This window comes from Dipteris shenzhenensis, chromosome 29, assembly GCF_047967505.1.
Source record: "Dipteris shenzhenensis isolate YYH24624 ecotype China chromosome 29, Dip_SZ_1.0, whole genome shotgun sequence".
Classification (NCBI taxonomy): domain Eukaryota; kingdom Viridiplantae; phylum Streptophyta; class Polypodiopsida; order Gleicheniales; family Dipteridaceae; genus Dipteris; species Dipteris shenzhenensis.
The window spans coordinates 12896775-12920906 of NC_141624.1; the positions used below are offsets into that span (position 1 = coordinate 12896775).

Here is a 24132-nt window from a genome sequence, read left to right on the forward strand (position 1 = left end):
AATTTCCTTCACTCCTAGCCAGTGCATCTCTCTCGTTATTTTGCACAGCTCGGCCTCTTCCTCTTCTTGCAGTCTCTATATCTAGTTCAGGTTGAGTGACTTCGTAAGCTCTATAGCATCATGCAAGTCCTTTTTGAGGGAATCCTCCTACACATGAATAGACACCGGCTTTCTCTCTGCATAAGCCTCTATTACTTCTGGACCTCCAATCAGATTCTTAGGCTCCTCTTGCATGTCAAGCTGCCTCAATCTCTTGATCTTCCATTCCTTCTCCCTAGCCACTCTTACAACATTCTCAAAACTATCCAGATTCTTCAGCTCCGCTTTCAATCTGAGTGTAGGCTTCAGGCTAGCTATTAAACAATCATGCTTGATCATCTGAGGTGGTACCTCTGGAACAAGAGCTTGACACCATAAACTCCATAATCTCCCAAACTGAATTAGATATTCACATCTTGCTCTTCCTCCTGCCTTATTTTATATAGATCCTTCCATACCTCATTCGGGCTCATTGCTTAAGCCAACCTTGCCAAGGATGCAGCTCTTACCAGTCCATATTCAAGATTCACATTCTTTTACTATCGATGAACAGTCTCGAAGGTAGCCATTTGAGTTTGTAGCCATGCTTTAGCATCTCCCTATAGGCAATAACTCATGATCTAAAACAAAATCTCAGGGGTTGCCCTATCTTTCATGAGTGCTATAAATTCCATCTTTTTTCCAAGAACCTCATTGCATTCTCCTATGGCATCCCCCAGAACTCTGGAAAGTCCTGCGCCATCCTCACAATCCTCTCCTCACAAGCAAGCTTCTTCTAACCACAGTCTTTTCCTCTTCACAACTACTTGTAAACTGAAGTGATACTTCCTCCGTGGAGGCACAAAAACGTGGATCAACACAAAGATAGAGGCTACCTCGCCTTTGCAGCTACCCTCATCCACAATAAAAGCAACTGGACAACACAATTACAAAGTAAAAAGATGTTCATTCAAAATCCTCATCCCTACACACAATCTACACTCAAAACATTCTCTGGCCACATATCCTCCGGACACCAAATATCCTCTGCCCACTCACATATATCACTAAAGTCCAATAATTACCACAGACCACTGACAACAAAATTTCAACATTGAATCCCTCAAATGACAACCACCAATCCCCAACCCAAGCTCCAATGATATAATCATTTCCTTCTTTAACTGTAACAATAAAATGCATTTAAGGCCAGGACCCAATGGGATTAGAATAGTGTGGGTAGCTTATAGATGGAGCTATATCCCAGTAACTAGAGCATGTATCACAACTCCAGGACTCTAAATAGACTCGTGCAATCAAACTGAGACAAGACTGTGACAAACATAATATCACATCTCAAATATGCAACACATGAAGACTTTTATGTATCCCATACAAGTTCACTTTTGAACAATCCCGCTTCGATCCCCAACTTGCCAATTGCTTATGTATCCAAAAGTATCACCCTACAAGTGAGCCCACTTCAATAGCTTTATAGGCTTAATGGATTTTCTTTCTTTGGACTGCATCTCTTGCCTATATTGAAAATCCGCCATCCAGCCAAGTCTTTGAGGCAAGCACTTGACACCCTTAGCCATGGCATCTCTCCGCGCATACCATGCAATTGATGACCAGCTAGCTTATGGACACACTGCAGCTCCTCTGAACGAAAGCTCATGATCAATGCATCCACTAACTACTTAGTCGCCTCCCACATTCGACCGTTGCTACAGCAACCCAGAACTCAAACGGAACTCACGACCTCTATTCTTTGAGAGGCACCCATCTGCACAATAGCCCCCTCACCCAAGTAGCTCCCTCCACAAGCATTCAGCCGCCGCGCGTCAAAGAAGAGTTACACCTCTGTCCATATAGTGTCCAGCACTTTATTCAATCTCTTGTGCTCACACAGCTCCAAAACCAACCAGCAAATTGTATATTCATGCTCAAGGCCCATTTTCTGCCTTCGCACTTAATTTCCAGCACTACGTCTATCTTCTACATCACGGAGCTCATGGAGCTCATGGATTTCTGTTGCCCGCAGTTCTTTAGACCGCAGACTCATCTCCTCACTTGCGACACCCCCATTTTTCCTCACCTTCCTTGACGTGATGATCACTACCTTGCAGTTTTCCTGCTGCTCATGCAGCACTTGTCTTCAATCGCCTCAGGTCCTCCTAGCCTACATAGTATAGATGCCTTCCCCATGAAACCGAGAAGTGCATGGTGCATGCTCCCTGTCGTTCACAAGCCTATGCATCTCTCTGAACCACCAACTTCCTAGAGTATCCTAAACCTCACGGAGCTCACGTAACGCGTTCCAAACCCCATCTAGCCTGCAAAATGGCGACGCCTCTCTTTCATGTGATCATAGAAGCCTCCTGACTTCTCCTGTGCACATGGAACACATGCTTTCAACGTCTTAGGAGCTCCCAGCCAAGAAAAGTAGAGACCCGGGCTCTTGCAAGGCTCTCCCACTACACAAAAGCCACGCCAAAGCCCAAAACATGAAACTCTCCATCTCCATGGAACAGATGACCTCTCCCAGCCAAGCTCCTTCAGCCTGTTGCTTACAAGCTCACCTTCTTTGTCGCTCAGAATCCTCCAGACCCTATATTAGCAATGGCCCTCTCCAGAAGCTCACTCCCCCCGTGAAAAGTACTCCCTGTTCGTAGCTGAGACGCCATCCCTCTTCTAGCAAAATCGGATGTCGCCACTATTGCCTCCTGCCACCTCGTCATCCAGAAACTAGCCACATTTACATGCATGCCTTTTTTACAAGAGCCACGTCATCTTGATTAGCCATCTCATTCTTGCCACAAAACTTAGACCAAGGATTAATGCACCACACTTAGACTTTGTGCACACTAGTGCATGCCACAAGCACTTAGCATCTAATTGCCCACCGACGAACCACATATAATAAAACTGTCCCGACACGCTAAATACAGGCATTCACAACAAAAAAAGCCCATGCACATATCGCTTAGGACCACCATGAAAACATTTGTCATTCCACACAAACACACAATCTCACACTGGATACCATGCTCTGGGATGTCTGGTGCACCCACACTTCACATCATCATTTCCCATGAGTCCCTGCAAAAGCATCTACAATCTCAAAAAATATTTACATCAGTAAAGAGTCTTTTGATGAGAGTGTCCATAAATTCAAAACTACCACCCACTAGCTATGTGCCTACCCACCAGCATGCAACAAGTGGAAAACTTATCTATAATTTTATCCACACATCTCAACCCTTTCTTCTTCTGTGACATTCATGTCCAGCAGTGAGTTGAAAAGAGATTATATATCTAGATTCTCTTCTACTTCACTCTGCACTGACTTCCACCGCTTATTCCACAACTCATTACCTTCACGATCTTCCTCTTTTAGTGCTACCGTCAACTATGCAAACTAATTCTTCAAATGGATACCATTGACTCTCTTCTTATGTCTTTTACCATCTAAATCAATCAGCTGATAAGTGCCATTTTCAAATTTCTTCTCCACTCTTTATGGACCTTCCCACTTGCTCTGAAATGCAGTATGACATGTACTATCTAGTTTGCTATTGTATTTGAGGAAAAAGTCTCCATCTTCGATTCCCTTTTCTTTAATTTTTGCATTGTCCAACTCTTGCCTCCGCATTTGCACTCTGGCTTAATGCTCAAAAGCCAAATCTCTATCTAATTGCATCACTTGTAGTGCCAATAATCTCTCCTTGTAACTATCTACAGGCTCATATCCTTCTTCAACCAAAAATTTTGAGGTTGGTATTTCCATATACAGTGGCAATATTGCTTGTTTCACATACATCAAATGAAATGGAGAAAATTGATTGATGTGCTTCACTGCTACCCTGTATGCCCACAAAACTCAATTCATCTCCAAATCCTAGTTTTTGGTGCGACTTGCCACCATCTTAGTCATCATTAATTTGAAATATCCATTAAAATCCTCATTCAAGCCATTACACTGAGTGTAATATGAATATTCAGCTTACTGCACAAGTGATCAACTTCTCCTCTAAATCTAGAACCATTATCTGATAGTAACTCTAGGAGAATCCCAAATCTACAGCATATGTGCTCATATACAAAATCAGCAACCCCTTTGTTGTCCATTCTTTTTACTGCCTTCACCTATGCCCATTTTGACAAGTATTGCACTATAGTAAGCATGTAACACTTCCCTCTCGCAGTTTTGGGTAAAGGACCGACTGCATCTATCCCCCATCTCTCAAAAATATCATAAACTAGCACTATATTTCTTGGCTCCATTTTAAGAATTCTTCTTCCCATCCTCTGGCATTAAAGGCATGATCTACAGAGGATCTACACTAGTGCTACACATCCTTCTGTATTGAAGGCCACACATAACCCTCAAGAAGTATCTTCTGCAGTGTAACCTTTTAAGCATAGTGTCCTCCACAAGCTCCTTTATGAGACTGGATGATAGTATATAACATATCTCCTCTCTCCAAGGCACTCTCCTCAAAACTTCATTAGCCCCTCTCATGTAAAGCTCATCATCAATCATCATACACTCTCTGCACTTTCATATGAAGTGATACTTCTGACTCCTCTTAAGCTCCTGAGGCAGATGTCCATTAGTAAGAAATCCACTACCTTGGTCAGATATTCTCTCCCTCTGTACAATGGATCTTCAAGTTTTGCTATTACTGGGTCTTGATCACTCATTTACTGAGCCAATTCATGTGCCATTGGATTATCCTCCCTTCGCACATACTAGATATTCCATGCTGTAAACTGATGCAGTAGCCTTCTAACTTTAGCTAGATACCCTCTCAACATCAGGTTTCGTGCTTGCCTACTTCCTAGGACCTGCTTGATTATTGACAGAGAATCTCCCTTAATCATTAACAGTTTCTAAAATTTTAGCTTTACAGCAGTGTATAACCCTTCATATAATGTTGCATACTCCACCTCATTATTGCTTCCAGCTTCCAAATGTACTCCCTCCTTCTTAATCAGCTTTTTCTCTAAATCACTAATCACATAGCCTCCTTTAGCCTGATGTAAACTCTTCCTGTATCAGCCATCGAAATGCAAGATAGATGCTCCTAGAATGATAACATGCTCCTCTTTATCTATTCTCTTCTCCACTTCTTTCACCAAAATTGGACCTTCTTTGTATGTTAATAGATCTGCCAGTGGTCTCCACCAAAAATGAGAAAGTATACTCTTGTAGCTCAACCAACCACTTCATCATACTCTGAGAAAGTGTTGAATTATTAACTGGTTGAGGCAATAAAGTGTAGCAAGTCAAAATAACAAATGGCTTCGAGATAAGATATGCCCTAAACTTCCTGCAAGCATACACCGAACTTGACATAATCAACTCTGCCTCAATATATCTCCTCTCTGCTTTTATCTTAAATCTGCTAGCATAATACACATGCCTCATATAACGGGACTCCTCCCCTTTCGACAATAAGATGGATCCCACAACATCTGGTCCAAAGGAAGAGTTTACTTAAAAGGCCTAAGACAAATCTGGAGCTTTCACACATGTAATCTTTGCCAACACTTCCTTCACTCTATTGAATACTACTTCACAATCCTAACTCCATTACAGGGGCTCTTCTTTCATAGCTTGTTGCAAAGAGTACAACAACTGAGAGACCAAATGTATGAACCTTGTCATATACTTCACTTTCTGCATAAAAGTCTGCAACAATTTAGATATATAGGGAGCTTGTAGTAAGATAAGTGCTTTCACCTTCTCTGGATCATGTTCAATGCCATTTTGAGACACTATATGTCCCAATAACTTCACTTTGGAGCATCCCAAATGAAAATTACATGGATTGAATTGTCCTCCTGCATCATCCATTTTGTGGAACACTTGATCCGGCCTCCATGCATGCTCTCTCTTGGAACTATACACACACATATCATCCAAAAATCCTTTCACAAATTTATCAACAATGAAAGGGGCTAACACCTCATCAGTATCCTTCTGATACCATACTGGTGCATTCTTCAATCCAAATGGTAGTACTCAGTAACAAAAGCAACCCCAAGGTGTGGTAAATGTAGTTTTGATTTAATCTTCCTCTGTAATGGAGATCTAGAAGTACACACAATATCCATCACACACTATACTTTCCCTGCTAGTCTATCCAATATATCATTAATAAAAGCAAGAGGATAATGATTGCTTTTTGTTAACGCATTATGAGGTTTGTAATCAATGCATACTCTCCATTGTCCTGTGTGCTTGGGAATGATTACCACTAGACTTCTCCAATCTAAATGCTGAACCGAATAAATCAGCCTAGCTTTGAGCAACTTATTTAACTCCTCCTTCAACATAGGCAAAAGGTCTTTGTGTATCCTTCTCAACTTCTGGAAAACAGGTCTGCTACCTTCTTTTACGTCAATATGCATCGGCTCACATCTAAAACCCTTGATCTCTTCATATGAGGTAATAAATAACTTTGGATACTGATGAATGACCTTCATAAACTCCTCCTCCACTCCCTCCAGACTAGAATTCAACACCCATAGCAATATCTCTTCTCTTTCTGTCTTAGAAGATGGGGGTTGCATCAAATTATCCATGTCTTCAATCTTACTCTCCTCCTTAGCTTCTTGTATCCTCTGCTTCCTGCAATCATATGCAGCAAGCTCTTTCAACAGAAATGATACTTGCCCTTTCTCCTCATATGTAGTACTCTCTTCTTCTGTCTCACTATTTGACTTCTCTTCCATGCTTGTTTCTTCTGGTTCTTCCTCTATTTCCCGTCTTCTGCTCATATCAAAGTTCTTGGCCTTTCCCTTCTTATTATTCCCTGTAATTGTACCCGAGTTGTACCCATCTTCAAGTTTTGTATTGCTCCCACATGTCTAAGCCAAGGTCTACCAAAAATCAACGGGTATACTCCCAAACCAACAGGCATAATGTGGCAATTAATGGAGCATGATACTCCAAAAGTATCCACTGCTACTCCCGTACATATACCCAAACACTTCACCTTCGCATGGTTTGCCAATCGGAGCCTAAAATCTAAATCTGTATTCAATTTTAGTCCCAACCTCTCCATACATGCCTGAGTCATGACACTTATCTTTGCACCATGATCAACATATGCCCCTCCAACACTTCATACATCCACACCATGCATCCACTGATGGGCATATATTTGAAGTGTTGAGATAAAAGTCATGCTTCTCTTTTTTTTACAAAGGGTCCATTTTCTCCTATTACACTCGTTGTTCTCTTTGCCACTGGTATGATCTCTGGAATAGTCTCCACACTAATCACGCTAATCGCTTCCCTTTTCCCTTATCTTCCCATTTGACTCCACTTGTAGAGGGCTGATTCAGATCTTTCAATTCCACATTAAAGTATCCTGACCTGTCATTTGTCTTCTGCATTATAGAATAAACTTCTCCACCTACTCTGGCTGGTTTATTATAGTGAGGCTTGATATGTCCCCACTCTCCACAATTCCAACACTTCACATTGCTCATGTATTCCCATCCTCTACCTATTCTGGCTGAATTTCCTTCACTCCCAACCAGTGCATCTCTCCTGTTATTTTGCACACCTCGGCCTCTTCCTCTTCCTGCAGTTTCCATCCAATTCAGGCTGAGTGACTTCATAAGCTCTACAACATCATACAAGTCCTTTTTCAAGGAATCATCTTGAATAGGAATAGACACCGGCTCTCTCTTTCCATAAGCCTCTATTACTTCTGGACCTCCGATCAGATTCTTAGGCTCCTCTTGCATGCCAAGCTGCCTCCATCTCTTGATCTTCTATTCCTTCTCCCTAGCCACTCTCACAACATTCTCAAAACTATCCAGATTCTTCAGCTCCACTTTCAATCTGAGAATAGGCTTCAGGCCAGCTATTAAACAATCACACTTGATCATCTGAGGCGGTACCTCTAGAACAACGGCTTCACACCATAAACTCCATAATCGCCCAAACTGAATTAGATATTGATTCACATCTTGCTCTTCCTCCTACCTCACTTTATATAGATCCTTCCACACCTCATTCGGGCTCTTTGCTTAAGCGAACCTTGCCAGAAATGTAGCTCTTACCAGTCCATATTCAGGATTCACATTCTTCTACTATCGATGAGCAGTCTTGAAGGTAGCAATTTGAGTCTGTAGTCATGATTTAGCACCTCCCTGCAGGCAATAACTCATGATCTAAAACAAAATCTCAGGGGTTGCCCTATCTTTCATGAGTGCCGTAAATTCCATCTTTTTTCCAAGAACCTCACTGCATTCTCCTATGGCATCCCCCAGAACTCTAGAAAGTCCTGTACAATCCTCACAATCCTCTCGTCACAATCAGGCTTCTTTTGACCATAATCTTTTTCTCTTCACAACTTCTTGTAAACTAAAGTGACACTTCCTACGTGGAGGCACCAAAACATGGATGAACAAAAAGATAGAGCCTACCTTGCCTTTGCAGCTACCCTCATCTACAATAAAAGCAACTGGACAACACAATTACAAAGTAAAAAGACATTCATTCAAAATCCTCGTCCCTACACACAATCTACACTCAAAACATCCTCTGGAAGCTAAACAACCTCTGCCCACTCACATATATCACTAAAGTCCAATAATTACCATAGACCACTGACAGCAAAATTTCAACATTGGATCCCTCAAATGAAAGACCACAAATCCCATGCCCCAATGATATAATCATTTCCTTTTTTGACTATAACAATCAAAAGCATTTAAGGCCAGGACCCAATGGGATTAGAATAGTGTGGGTAGCTTATAGATGGAGCTATATCCAAGCAACTAGAGCATGTATCACAACTCCAAGACTATAAACAGACTCATGCAATCAAACTGAGGCAAGACTTTGACATACACAATATCACATCTCAAATATGCAACACATGAATACTTTTATGTATCCCATACAAGGTCAGTTTTGAACAGTCCCGACTCAATCCCCAACTTGCCAATTGCTTATGTATCCAAAAGTATCACCCTGCAAGTGAACCCACTTCAATAGCTTTATAGGCTTAATGGATTTTCTTTCTTTGGACTGCATCACTTGCCTATAGTCTTCCTATTAAAAATCTCCCATCACGTCTTCTTTCCTAGCCAAGTCTTTGAGGCAAGCACTTGACACCCATAGCCAAGGCATCTCTCCGTGCATACCATGCAATTGATGACCAGCTAGCTTATGAACACGCTACAGCTCCTCTGAACAAAAGCTCAGATCAATGCATCCACTAACTACTTAGTCACCTCCCACATTTGACCGTTGCTACAACAACCCAGAACTCAACGGAGCTCACGGCCTCTATTGTTTGAGAGGCACCCATCTGCACAATAGCCCTCTAGCCAAGTAGCTCCCTCCAAAAGCATTCAACCGCACGTCAAAGAGGAGATACACCTCTTCCCATAGAGTGTCCAGTACTTTATTTAATCTCTTGTGCTCACACAACTCCAAAACCAACCAGCAAATTGTATATTCATTCTCAAGGCCATCATCCATTTTCTGCCTTCGCACTTTGATTTCTAGCACTGTGACTATCTTCTACATCAAGGAGCACATGGAATTAATGAATTTTTGTCACCCACAGTTCTTTTTAGCCCGCACACTCATCTTCTCACCTATGCCACCCCCGTTATCTCTCACGTTCCTTCACATGATAATCATTGCCATGTGGTTTTCCTCTTGTTCAGAGCACTCATCTCATGTCACCTCAGGTGCTCCCTGCCTACCCCGCCTACATAGTATAGACACCTTCCCCATGAAACCGAGAAGCGCACGGTGCATGCTCTCTGTTGCTCACAAGCCCATGCATCGCTCTGAACCTCCAACCTTGTAGAGTATCCTAGAGCTCACACAGCTCACATAACTCCTTCCAAAACCCATTTAGCTTGCAAAATGGCGATGCCTCTCTTTCCTATGATCATAGAAGCCTCCCGACTTCTCCTATGCACACCGAACACATGCTTTCTCGTCTCAAGAGATCCCATCAAAGAAAAGTAGAGACCCCGGCTCTTGCAAGGCTGTCCCATTGCACAGAAGCCATGCCATAGCCCAAAACATAAAACTCTGCATCTCCATGGAATAGACGACCTCTCCCTGCCAAGCTCCTTTAACCATTGCTTACAAGCTCACCTTCTCTGTCGCTCACAATCCTCCAAACTGTATAGTAGCAATGGCCCTCTCCAAAAGCTCTCTCCCCCGTGCAAAGTACTCCCCCTTCGTAGATGAGATGCCCTCCCTCTTCTAGCAAAATGCAATGTTGCCACTATTGCCTCCTAGCCAGCTCATCATCCAGAAACTCCCCTTCTTCCTCACATAGCCACATTTACATGCATGCCTTTTTTAGAAGAGCCACATCATCTTGATTAGCCACCTCATGCTTGCCTTTTTACCACTCTCCAAGCTTTCCCACAAAACTTAGACCAAGGCTTTTAATGCACCATACTTAGACTTTGTGCACACTAATGCATGCCACAAGCACTTAGCATCTAATTGCCCACCCACTAACCACATATAAGGAAATAGTCCCGACACATTGAATACAAGGCATCCACGACGAAAAATGCCCATGCTTTCATGCACATATGGCTGGGGACAACCATGAATACATTTGTCATTCCACACAAACACACAGTCACACACTGGATACCATGCTCTGGGATGTTTGGTGCACCCACACTTCACATCATCATTTCCCATGAGTCCCTGCAAAAGCATTTACAATCTGAAAAAATATTTACATCAGTATAGAGTCTTTTAATGAGAGTGTCCATAAATTCAAAACTACCACCCACTAGCTATGTGCATACCCACAACATGCAACAAGTGGAAAACTTATTTACAATTTTATCCCACACATCGGTAAAATGTATGTATCCTACTAGCACGAAGACCCTCACCTTTTCTTCATTATTCCAGGAGAAGCCCCCCCAACCCATCCAAATCTTGGTCTACACAATTGACTAGCTCCCATTCTAAACACAATTCCTCCGACTGAATTAACTCAACCCTTGACATCCCTCTTCTGGAGTCAGATCTATATTCCACACACTCTATCATGCTCCACTATGCTCTCAAAATCTACCTTCTCCTAGGTAACTTCAAATTCAAAACTCTTCAACACTCCCCCCGTGCATGAGGGCTTTTGGAGATGTACACACTGGCTACATTAAACTTAAACTTGAGAACTAAAATAGACATACAACTATGACAAACTCCTCCCCATCCTTGAATAGTTCCTTAGATTTGATGGAACCTTTCAGAAGGACACCACCACCCCCCTTACTCGACTTGGTAAATTAACAAAGATTGAAAATCCTAGTTACCTAAAAGTACACCACAGACCATTCTCTTCACCACATCTAATATTTCCTAAGGCGTTTATTTTGTCCTTAACCCCTATTTTTCCTCATCTTCTCATGTTAGCACTACCTTCCAGGCAGTGCTCTACTTACACTTTCATAAAAAAGTGTCCCACACAACCTTTTGCCACATGGATTCTTTCTTTTTTTGTGCTTTCTCTCTCTCTCTCTCTCTCTCTCTCTCTCTCTCTCTCTCTCTCTTGTGCACTACTGACAGCGTCACCTTCGGCTCGTAGTCCTCCCCCCCCCCCCCCCCCCTTCCCTTTCCCTCCCCCTCCCTCCTGAGTGGTAAAGGCACTCCTGCTTTGCCTCCCTCCCCCTCCCTCCTGTAGTAAAGGCAGTGCTCACAGTCGTCGAGTACTTATACTCTCTTGTTTTAGTAGGAAAATTTTGTTTCCTTTGACTATCCTGAATCGCATGGCAACACAAATCTTAACGTAGTGCCAATGGTTGAAGATGAAACATGAAAACCATAATTGTGAAAGTAACTTCAAGCTAGTAGTCATCAATGTCATGACCTTCCATCCACTTGAGTTGGACATGTGTCTTGTCTTTTCGTGTCCCCATGTGTCATCATGCACCTTTCTTGTGACCATTGTCCTCTCAACGTAAACACTTCCACCTCAATGATCATTAGATGACTCATTTTGCTTCAACTTGTTTCATTTTGAAAGTGGTACCAATGTCATCGTAGGACATAAAGGTACAAAGTCTAGAAGTCAAAGCACAAGCCATTGGCACTTTTATTTGCACTTGTCTTTTAAGGTTTCAACTTTACTATTTCAATTGCAAAAGCTCAACTTGGCAACACATCCTCAATAAACAAACCTTGTTGTCATATTTCTTTGTCCTTTTTACAACTCCTCTTTCTTGCTCTATCCATTGTAATTGGCGCTCTCAATGAAATTTAAGGAGACCAAATGCATTTGTAATGGTTCTACTTTTTACATAACTTACATATATATTTTGCTCTACATTTTTGTGACAACTCGGTCCTCTCTTAACCAAAGTGATTCACACAGAGGGAGCAAACAAAAGTACAATCTTGAAAAGCACAAGAGCTTGAAGCAACTTTCATTTAACCATAGTCCCAAACTACAAATTACCACTTATGACTTTGTTTAAATCAACGCCTTGTTATTGTATTCCTTTGTTTAAATCAATGCCTTGTTATTGTATTCCTTTGATTTTAGACTATAACATTTTTCAACAATTCTTTATTTTCTTTGTTGATTACCATCCTTGGAGAAGTTTTAATGAACTATGTGTGGAACTGCACGTTGATAAGTGCTTTGGCTTACATTCTATCGTTGTCAATTCATTTTCCAACATAGTGTGATCTCACCACGTGTCATGGACCCTACATAAATCCCATTGCCAATAGATGAGGCACAAAGCCCGATAGGAATCAACTTTCTTGTCACATGTAAAATGTAATATCTAAGGTTGCTGTCCATTAAATAGAATCCAACCAAGAGGTTGCTCGAATAATTTGCCTATGTTCACCCTCGACGTCCTTCGTGTACACATATTGAACCGATCTTTGCAAGGTATGGCAGAGATGTTTCCATGTAAGGATGAGGCTTTCCTTAAGACCTTCAAAAAAAAGCAAACATAGCTATAGGAGAAGGGGGAAAGAGGGCGCATGTAAGAGCTCGGATATGATACAAATACTTACAAGCTCTCGTAAGCAGCTTTCTCTCACCCTGCCTCTTCCAACAGCAAATTCTGCCTTGTTCCTTCCCACCAATCATAGCTCACATTCATCCCTCTTAACAGAATAGCTCTCTGGTCAGCATTCTCCAATATGCAGCTCTTTACAATAAATCATCCCGATAGGTTGGTTGTAACTCTGGGCATTGTGCTTGCTACGCATTTCCATACCTGAATTCTACCTGCCAGCCTCAGAACTTTCCACAGCTGCTGTTGTTGTTGAGATCCAAACACTCTAGCACTTCATTTCTGCCACTGTCGGAACCTTCAGGTCGATCTCATCTCCTTTGGAAATTCAACGTCTTCACACAATAGGTGAATATTAACACAAAGAAGAGCGGGAAGACAATGAGCACTATTGCAACCTCGCCGAGAAAGTTCTCATGAAACCCAAAAGTCGAACTTAGAAAAGCATTCAGAGGTGTGTGCTCAGTGCCTCCCGTTGCCGAGTTTACAGTAATATCCTGACTCTGATCACCATACTGGGAGGTAATAAGGCCATTGACAGTCCATGCGGTCGGACAGAGCCAGTAATACCAACGCCACCACTGGGGTAGTTTCTGCACAAATTGTGTGATAAACTATCAGAACGCACCCATTGATATGGAAGAGAATAACAGAAAACGTGTAAGGGGTCTGTCCGAGATAAGTAAGCTTATTTGATAAAAACGTACCGGCCTCGGCATCAGGAACCCTGAGAAAAGATTGAAGACAGCGTAGAAAGCTGAAGCGACAATCGCTGCTACTTGATGGTTGGGTGTGATGGAAACGGCCATCATTCCATAATAGGTGAAGTACAGAAACGTGCAGAACATTGTGAACAAAAACCACAAACATTTGCGGACTACCCATTTAAAACCAATCATTGAATATACGATAAGGCCGTACATGACTGTCTGTGCAAAAACGTACGGCAATTCAATGGCAACCTGAAATTTCCCACCAAGATATGTAAGACGATTTGAAGGCATACATCTCCTCCAATCCCTGAGGCAAACTTTAACAAACTGCACTAAGATAAGGCAGAGAACAAACCAACCTGAGATAAGGCGTATGGCATAGCAGAATACATTCCAGCTGCTCGCTCTCGATAAAATACAGTACGTTCAACAGAGACGACAGGCTGCACTGTAGAGCAGTTGTTTATACCCAAAAAAAGTGTGGCTCCATACATGGCCCCCATGACAGTTAATAGGTCTTGCTGGTACTTTCTGTTCGCAGCAAATATTCTGGTGCCATGAGTACCGATAGCTAAAGCCAGTGAGCACAATAAAAAATATATTCAAGCTCCTCAATTTTGGGAAGATACTCACACTTTTGTACCAAGCTGCCAGAAGATGGTACCGAACATGAGCGCTGATATGAAGGTGAATGAGAAACGGACTAAGTTGTAACCTGGACTACGCCAGTAAGTTAAATTTTGCTTCCATAATAAAGCTTTGAACTGCCCCCATAAGGGTTGACAATATTGGGTAGGGAAGTACAGATCCTTTGTTCCTGGAGCTGGCAAACTGAGCTCCTTCACAAGTTCTTTGTTGCGCCTGCATTCAATTTCCTTCATGTTACAAGGAAATGATACTGGGGATGATGTAAGCTTAAGAGTATAGACAGTAAGATATTGAGCGTGTAAGACAAAAGGCATACTTACTGGGCAAGAGATGATCTCCTATAGATTTCTGCAAAGTCTACACCGAGGCGCTGCTCTGCTGCAACAGAACTGACCTCTAGCATCCATGTGGCAGGGTTATACTTGTCCCTAATCCTGGTCACTCCTGGAATAGCCTGCGGAGACATTAAAATGTATATAAACAAGCAATTATCATCACCTTACGGTTGTTTTGATACCAGTATCAAAACGTTAGTAATATAGACGAACACTATGCGTGCCAAAAAAGATAACAAGAAGGAAAAAAGGCCATTGGTAAAAAATAGGCCTTGCACAAGATGAAGAATCAAGGAACAGCACCCACAGGACAGAGAGACATTCGGATGTGGACAAAGTGACATTAGATGAAATGCTGATGTTTTTATTGCCGAGAAGACATGGGAACAGGACGGGAATGACTTACCACACAGATGATTTTATTAAACATTCCAAAGGGCTATACAGTGAATTTCACTTTTGTGTAATGTTGCATGTGGGTTTGCCCATAAGGGGCGTCGTTACATAGTTGAAGCATTATACACACAAAAAGAAGGTAAATGTTTTCCCATTGCTATTATTTCTCCTTTGTCTCATCCATATTGTGACGTTTTGATCCTTTTTGTCCTGGAGTGGAGTGTCTAACCACTCATTTTAATAGGCCCTTAATATACATAGCTTCACAAATAGGAGAGAATGCCTGGATCCTCTCAAATGCCTCTTCGATAGTAAATCAATTAAAACAAAGAAGGCAGGAGAACGCACTCTTTTTTATTTGACTCTTACAGTTTAAGGAAACCTTAGAGGCAAGGCTGGGAAGACAAGGTCGTCTACAGCATTGGAAAAGATGAATGTGAGGCAGAGCTCTTTTCTAACAGTTGATGGACTTTGGAAAAGGGGAGCAAGGATTCAAAACAGCAAGGGCAAAATGGAAAGATGCAAACGGGGTGAACAGAGCAGGAATGTGGAGAAACTAGTAAGGGGATCTAGAGCACTTCTTTAGCAACAGAGAAAGTGATCAAAGGTATCAAACACTGGTAGATTACTATCAAAAGCCTTTGGCTAAGCTGACAAGAAGCATGTCAGATGCAGGTTAGCAAAGCTGTCCACTCTCCCCTACCTTATTTGGGGATATTCATAGATGAGCTTGGAAATTTACTAAGGAGACAAGGGAGAAGGGGTCACATATCAGGGCATGTACTATTGTGTGCGGATAAAGTGGTGTTACTTTCAAAGGATAAGTCTAATCTAATCTTCAAAGGCACTTGAATGCGCACAAAAATATTCTGCAAGTTTTCAAAGACTGGTGAACCTGGACAAGACAAAAGCGATGATCCTGGAAAGAAGGACAAGGTTTCTTTTCCGAGGATGTAGCTTGTGTCTCATACACCTTTTAGGCATTCTGCAGATATTAATATGACTTTCTTTCAACAAATTCAGATAAAATATAAACATGAAGGCAATGGTCTCACCTCAAAGTACTCAATTATCTTTTGTGAATGTCTGCCCAATGGCCCTGCATAGATGACTTGGCCACCTCTCTTCATCAACAAAAGCTGAGAAAGGGAAGAGTAATTCAAAACAGGGAGCATACTTTTAAGAGCTTCACCATTCATACCCAGTAAAAAAGAGTTCCTACTCCATAGATTCATACCAATAAGCCATACCTCATCAAATGCTTCAAAGATATCAATGCTTGGCTGATGAATTGTACAAACAACTGTCCTTCCTGTATCCACTGTGTTTCGTACTGTACGCATTACGATGGCTGCTGCTCTAGCATCCAGTCCAGATGTAGGCTCATCCATAAAAATGATAGAAGGATTAGCCACAAGCTCCACAGCTATAGTAAGCCGTTTTCGCTGCTCAGTGGACAGGCCACTTACACCTGGAAGCCCTACTAAGGCACTGCTTAAATTGTCAAGCTCAACAAGCTCCATAACTTCATCCACAAATTGCTGCAACATACAACATGTTCCCACTTTCAAAAGAAGAAGACATCATGCCACAGGAGAAATTTTTTAGGGCATACTAAGGAAAAAAACCAGTGAGATCAGAACAACCAGTATTAAGTTTGCCTTGCTGAAGCGCATACCATTCTTGTCTCGCGATCAATGCTTTCCGGCAGGCGAAGCCAAGAGGAGAAAACAAGAGACTCGCGAACAGTAACCTGAGGAGAATGGATGTCTGTTTGTTCACAATAGCCAGCAATCCTAGCAAAGGTCTCTTGCTGTTTTGGGTAGCCAGAAATTCGGATGTCCCCCTCGATGTAACCACCAGTTTTTCTGCCTGCAAGCACATCCATGAGAGTGGTCTTTCCTGCTCCACTAACACCCATAAGAGCAGTGAGCACACCAGGCCTGAAAGATCCTGTCACCCCCCGCAGTAATTGTAATCTGCTGTCTGTGACACCTTGTGCCATCATTTCCTTCAAAGAATCAAAACATCAGAACATTCATCTAGTACCTGTTTTGTTATGAAGCAGCAAATTTGAGAAAAAACACATAACAGAAAGAGAAATATGAGGCCTACCATAGGCATGTCTACATAGTATTTCACATCCTCAAAAGAGATGGACAATGGTTGGAATGGAAGGGACATTCCACGCTTGACTGCAGCCCTGTCACCCCCATTGTCGTAGCCGTCATTCTGTCGGGAACTACTTGTCATATGATGCATCTTTACTTCAACTGCAGAACCACGCATGCACACATCACTCTTCTCAGGCTTCGCTAGAGTGCCAAACCTTGTAATTTTTCAAGCCTTCCATATACAAATAGTACGGAGATTGAGAAGAAACACTGCTTACAAGCATTGTTTCCATCTGAAGAAGACAGAGATCTTGGCAGAGCTTTACGTCTAGAGTGTTTGAGTTTAGAATCCATAAAGAAAGTGTCTCTTTTATCTTCTTCACTGGATTGCATTTCAGCAAGTGCTTCCTCAGAAATTACAGCCTGAGGCTTCCCGATTGCTGCTAAAGAAAAATAATTTCATTGGCGGACTGTACCAAACACAATATAGGATTCCGAATTGTTGTCACAATACAGTTGAATTGCAGACGCTTACTTACGGTGGAAGTAAGACAACACCAGTGTGAAGAGGATGTTAAACAGAACAATGAATCCAACCAAAGCAGCAATACCAATCCAGTAAAAGTAAGATTGAGTGTAAAGCCCGCGATGTGTGAGTATTTCGATACCAGTAGTGACATTGGTTGAGTTTACCATTTTACTCTGCAAGGCAAGAATATGTTAACTCCTGAGAAAGGCATTGAAAAATATGCAAGTTGGATGAAAGTTTAGACTTGTAAAGCAACATTGGTTAGGTCTTCACCCATCGAGGAGCAAGAAATTCATTGATGGTAGTTGCTGTCTCCCCATATGCAAGGGGGGAAGACCAGTAACCCCATATCCACCACTTGGGAATCTTTGCTGCACAGAGAAACCCCACCCTCAGAAAACAGATCGTGCATTTCTCTGAATTTAACGAGCCCCTTCTAAAGGCCAAAGTCATATCTAGGAAGGCAAATCCATGCACCTCTTGGGATAATAAATCCTCCAAGCATAAATATCATTAGCAGCACAAAGGAACCGCCAGTATTGGCAAGGATCATGGATCGACAGAAACCACCAATCAGCCGGAAGAGCGACGAGGACATCTGATGCATGAGAAACAGTAGAAGATACTGCCGGAAAAACCTGGACACATCAATTCCACCTAACCATGAGTAAAAAGATCTTGAGATACCCACAGCTATATCAAAAGCAAGAACATCCTGAAAAAAGTTCAACCCCATACATGCACTAGGTAGTTCCTCAAAACCCACCTGCTAGGTTCTGGAGAAAATCCAATAACATAGTATGTGAGAGAGACCCAGAGGCCTGACTCAATTACAGATTGTGGGATTCTCAAAACAAATGTCGGTAGTGTGTAAGCCCATGCAGGGTAGAACAAGAGGTCCCGTTGTTTGAAAAAAACAGGGAGTCTAAAAATTGTCAATGACATCTCTGCAAAACCGTTGAACATGATGATGACAAGCGAGAAGAACAAAGCCCCAAGATAGTAACTGCCATCTGCTAAATCTGCTTTGAGTCTTGTCCTTAAAAACACAGTCATGGCAATGAAGGCGACAATAACCAGCTGTAAGACAGTTGAAACAGAGTTAGATCCAGCTACGACTATGGAAAGAAAGAAACCTCCATAATGTCAAATTGTTCAATGGATGACGTTTGGATGTACCTGCACACCCTTGAAAATATAGACGAACGAGTTACGTTTCATCAGAAGCCATTCACGAGCAAAGCAGGCCTTGAAAAGGTCTATCTTGCTGACAGAATATTTGCTAAATGACAATGCTGCCCTGTGGCTCCGCTCTCTTGGATACGGACGGGAAAGCTCATCAGCAAGACGACGACCCACATGAAAGTGATTGAACTTATCGACAAATTCCTTTACTGAGACATATCGATACGGTTTTCTTTTGTCAAACCAATACTGCTCTTGGTCTTTACGGGAAGTGACCTGGAAAACATGCCCGTTTAAACATTAAGACTCACTAAGCTCGAGTTATTTCCTGCTGAAGCAATTCAGAACAGCCCTCAAGTAGTCTCACAAATTACCTCTTGCAAGAAATCTGCAATGCCCTTTCTCTCAGGGCATTTGAAGCCACAGACCTCAAAAAATTCTACGACATTCTCTCGCGGGCCTAAATACACAATCTGTCCTTCTGCAAGCAGAAGTACATCATCGAATAATTCAAAGGTCTCTGGTGGAGGCTGCAGAAGGGACATTAAGACGGTCGAGTCCAGGACATGCACAAACTGCTTAAGGCACTTCACCACTTGAAAAGTAGTAGAGCTGTCGAGACCAGTGGAAATTTCATCCATAAAGAGTGTTTTTGTTGGTCCTACAATCATTTCTCCTGAAAACCATAGGTAACACATAATTTGATCCACTTAAGGTACCTCCACGGGAAAAGCTTTGAAATATTGTTCCCCTCGACACGGAATCATATTTGAACAATATACCTGTGGTGACCCTCTTTTTCTGCCCTCCTGAAATTCCTCTTCGCATAGGATCACCAACCATGGTATCCGCACAGACATCCAAACCAAGAATCTTCACGAACACCAGAATAGTACATTGTCAAAGACACGTCACCTATTCATGTGCAGACAGCCAAACCAAGAATCTTCGCAAACACCAGGAGAATACATTGTCGAAGGCATACGTCACCTAATCATGTACAGTATACCAAATGAACTCCAAAAAGTAGAGCTGCCTATTCTATAGCAACCATACCTTCAACGTATAATCTGTTTGTAGACTACCCTTTATTCCTTCCAAGGAAGTTGCCTGTTCAGAAACGTCACTCGGACTATGTCAACAATTACAAACAAGGATGCATCAAATATGCATGTCATGAGATTTAACTAGTAGAGATAATAGTGATACATGAAACGTATTGAATCGGACCTTCATAAATGCATCGATCTCAGCATCAGGAAATATCCCTGCGTGTTTCTCTCTCTTGGCAAGCTCCAATAGCATCTCTTTATAAAGAAAACAAGAGAGATTAGGGGCCGTATTAAGATTCACCCAAAAGAACAGCAGATGTACTTTGCTTCCAAGCAAACCAGCTTGCATTAAGATCTTACTCACCATATCTTGTGCCAACTCCTTGGCACTGAGCAGAGAAATCCAAAGTCTCCCTCACTGTCAGTTCTCCAATGTGCAAGTCATGCTGACTAATATATGCGGATGTCTTCTGGGGAACAAACTCACGAAGAGTGTGACCATTGTACGTGATGCTGCCCTTTGTCTGTATGTGTTTTACAAAGCTTGCTGATAAGTACGTACACATTTACATTCCCAGAGGAGTACTTGCGAATTCCAATGAGAGTAGAACAGTGTTTGGCAACAAATATCCATTCGCTCACCTTGAGCGAGGGATCCAATTTCCCAGCCAAAGCCAGAAGAAGGCTCGTCTTTCCTGATCCAGGAGGACCCAGAAGAAGTGTCATCCTGTAATCGGAAACTGTTCATGGGTGAACAATCGTGCAAATGCAAATGCATCAATCTTCATAGATAGATTGAGAATTAGGACAATTCTTGCTTTAAGCAGGAATATCAAACAACCTGCAAGGCTTGATGATACCACTAATATTCTTTAAAATGGTAAGATTAGCCTTCTTCGATGTAGATAAGTGAAGTACACCGAGGATTCCCTGCGTGGAAATGTCGAAGAACGATTTTTCACATCCTTCGTGCAAGATAGGCGTCAAAATTCGTAGCCCACTGCAAAATGCACCGTATACCGAAAAAACGTATCGCTTGGAAAAATGAACTCACCTCCGCAAAGTTCCTGATGACATTCCAAAGCGTGGGCAAAGCTCTGCCTCCGACATGGCATTCGGCATCTATAGTGAAGTTGTCAAAGCGTACCTCGACTGTCGGCAATTCAATGCCCACTCTGTTCGCAAACGCACACAGTCAACCAAAACGGAATCTTCGCTCAAAAGAGCCAAATTTGGGCGTCTTTCAAGATCAAACACGCATCGGAACAAAAAGAACCATCTCACAAGATTAACCCAAATACTTCGCTTTACTTGCAAATTACGGATCGTACAGAAAAGCGACATCGCAGCCTAATAAGCCATGAGCGCATACTTGTCAATCCGATTCCTGAGCTTGATCAGAAATTTCTCATTATCTTCTTCAGTGACCTTCAGCAATTTCTCTATAAGCATCTGCCTCTCAACTATGCCCAGGTTTGTGACATCGATTTCTTGAGTAACGATTTTGCCGCCCTCGAAGCTCTTCAAAATGGAAGTTCTCAGCCGGTCGTACGTTGGGAGCTTTTCCAATGCTGCCCACTTCAGCGCCTCCTCGTCGTCATCTTGAGGCTCCCTTCTGGATTGCATCGAGCGGGTAAAAATATTGTCAGGCCCGCGCGACCCCCAGTTTCTTATACTGGGATTCCGGTTGGTTCTGCTCATGCTTCTACTAAGAGTATTTCTCAGCTGCGTTCCCCATATGTCCAAGTTTTCCAGCTCGACAGCCTGCGCCATGGTGGCAGGCGACACTGGCAAAGGATTTGCGGGGAAGGACGACGCTCAATGTAGTACTGCGATCAATCTGGGTTCACGATGGAGCTGGGTGTGAGAGGGAGGGGAGCAATTCTGGAGGAGGCGAAGGCAGCTAGCTAATCCGAAGAGGGAAAACAGAAGCGAATGAGGTACGGGGGAGGAAGGGAAGGAGCACTGAAGGGAGCGGAAGCAATTGAAAGCAATAGAGAAAGGTGGCAGGGCAAGTGCAAAAGGGGAAGGTAGTAAGGGGAGAGGAAAAAATTTGTTGAAGGTGGTGAGGAGGGAAAGGAAGCAAAAACTGCAAAAAAATGTGGAGGTTCTTAAGAAAAAGAGAAGAGAAGTGATTCTGATACTCGAGTGAAGGTGATGAGACCAAGTCTTTTGTTGGTGCCAGTTTTAATATATATATATTAGCTTCGATGGTTGATGGGACGAAGAATGGTCAACTCTCATGAAATCAGATGCCCCCTCACACTCTTACATGCCTCATTTGAGCACATGCTCCTTGTACTTTCCACTCTATCATGCGTCCCTACCCCACCCTTCCCATCCCATGTTCCTTACAACCTTTCCTTTTCATTGTTTCCTTCTTCCTTCCCCTTCTCTCCTCTCCTCACTAGCACCCTCTTGAGTCCACCACCTCCACCATTCCTCCTCATATCTCGCTTTCTCATCACTTTTGTGCTCTCATCTGCCCAACTCCACGATTTTCCTCACCACATCCCCCTCCCGTCGCCTCCCGCTCCCATCTCCCTTTCTCATCACACTTGTGTTGTCAACAACAGTTCTTCTGCCTCACGTCCGCGCTAATCCTCCCTGAAGTTTGTGCTGCTCCCAGGGAATGCAAGGACCTTACCTTTTCCTTCACCTTGGCCTTGAACCAATCTCCCAGCCTCAGAGGCGAGCCAAGGTCACCTCTCCTCTCGGCAACCCATTTGCTTGCTGGGAGCTTGCTGGAATCCATTTGGTGAAGTGATGCACCCCCGACAAGTAGGGTGAGGTGATGGGAGCTTGCTAGAATCCATTTGGTGGAGTGTTGCACCTGACAGGCAGGGTGAGGCCTTTGGCCTACATGATCTAGCTAGGTCAAGGAACCTTCACATGAAGGGGATCCGGGCGTGGAAGGATGTTTGGAACCACCGCAAGGTTGACTAGAAGACTCTTGACGAGATCTGAGAGCAAAGCTCATGATCTCCCAAGACGAGGACTCGTTGCGCGCGATGTTTGAACGAATTCTGGATGGGTGGCCGACAAACCAAGCGGCGGCTCCATGAGGGCTTAAAGGCCAGTGGTTCGTAGGCCAAACCTCACTTCGTAGTATAACAACTAGAATCATCAATAAACACCTTTCGCAACGGGAGGGCATGGCAATTAGGCTCAACAGAGCGCGGGGGCTGAGGCATGGGGCTGCGTGGTGGAGGAAGAGGCTGACATAAATCTGGAAGGACTGCAAGGTGGGCAAGGCAAAGTTCAATTTGTGGAAAGCCTTGAATGAGTAGCTATAGGTGAGAGCGAAGCTGGCGAGACGGATGCTAGTCAATCTGGGTTGTGCCCTTTGCGAAAGCGCTCGTGAAGGCATCCTACACTTATGTTGGAAGCCGTTAGAGAAGCATGGAAGCAATTGGAGGGAGCCATCAGAGGCTCGGGTTTGATGGCGAGTTCTGCTATTGGGTTGCAATGGAGACTCCCTGTGTTAGGGGAGTACGTCCAATTGCCCTCCACCTTGACATCATGCTGGCCATATCTGGGTGTGGGAGATTAGGAATAGGATGGTCTTCAAACACGAAGTTCAAGTAGGCTTTAGGGCCACGGAGTTTCTAGCGGTAGTGAAAGTGTACTTGAGGGATTTTGGGAAGCTTCTCAACAGATCGAACCAAGTCATCAGCCATGCCATCCTCTCGGTGGAGGTAGCGTTCGAGGTAGGTTAGGTTTGGCTATGTGTAGCGTAGGTCCCGAGCTCTCGCCCCTAGCTTGGCCAATTTTTGTAAGGGTCTTTTTTAAGGGGTTTGACCTCCCCCTCTTAATGTAATTCAGCTGTAAACTGGAAAAAAAAATAACAACAACAACAATTCTTGCCCACAATGCTACAATCCCACCTCTGCTCTTCAATTGATCACACCAAAAGAGTAACCCATCTCATAGAAACAAGAAAGTGACCCATCTCATAGCTAGAAAATGTCAAAGTTTACTTTAATGCTATATCCCTTTCAATATTTCAAAACATCTAAGTTATCCATTTCCAAAACAAAATTTTATATAATACAGTCCATAAAATTAATAAAGGCTAAACAAATT

General features: G+C 42.9%; 1 protein-coding gene across 1 annotated transcript; it reads right to left on the reverse strand.

The window, feature by feature from the left end:
* Positions 1 to 12764: 12764 nt before the first annotated feature.
* LOC147882453 (ABC transporter G family member 36-like) lies at positions 12765 to 22125 on the reverse strand. Its single transcript, XM_087400803.1, has 24 exons — positions 21419 to 22125; positions 21101 to 21221; positions 20888 to 20976; positions 20689 to 20773; positions 20411 to 20570; positions 20225 to 20301; positions 20051 to 20104; positions 19777 to 19867; positions 19369 to 19670; positions 18989 to 19270; positions 18576 to 18889; positions 18287 to 18447; positions 18083 to 18180; positions 17820 to 17982; positions 17559 to 17720; positions 17282 to 17439; positions 16845 to 17177; positions 16417 to 16707; positions 16222 to 16305; positions 14756 to 14889; positions 14421 to 14648; positions 14147 to 14318; positions 13782 to 14036; positions 12765 to 13667 (listed from the first exon to the last, which is right to left on the reverse strand). Exons 1-24 carry the CDS (start codon positions 21817 to 21819, stop codon positions 13386 to 13388), a joined length of 4497 nt encoding a protein of 1498 aa, XP_087256929.1. The 5' UTR covers positions 21820 to 22125; the 3' UTR covers positions 12765 to 13385.
* Positions 22126 to 24132: the final 2007 nt, after the last annotated feature.

Excerpts from the sequence above, each read along its gene's own strand:
- LOC147882453 (XM_087400803.1), bottom strand. The coding sequence starts at position 21,819 with ATGGCGCAGGCTGTCGAGCTGGAAAACTTGGACATATGGGGAACGCAG. Across the intron at positions 20,571-20,688 it reads AATTGGATCCCTCGCTCAAG|ACAAAGGGCAGCATCACGTA; the intron begins GTGAGCGAATGG and ends AAACACATACAG. Across the intron at positions 18,181-18,286 it reads AGGATTTATTATCCCAAGAG|CAAAGATTCCCAAGTGGTGG; the intron begins GTGCATGGATTT and ends TTCTCTGTGCAG.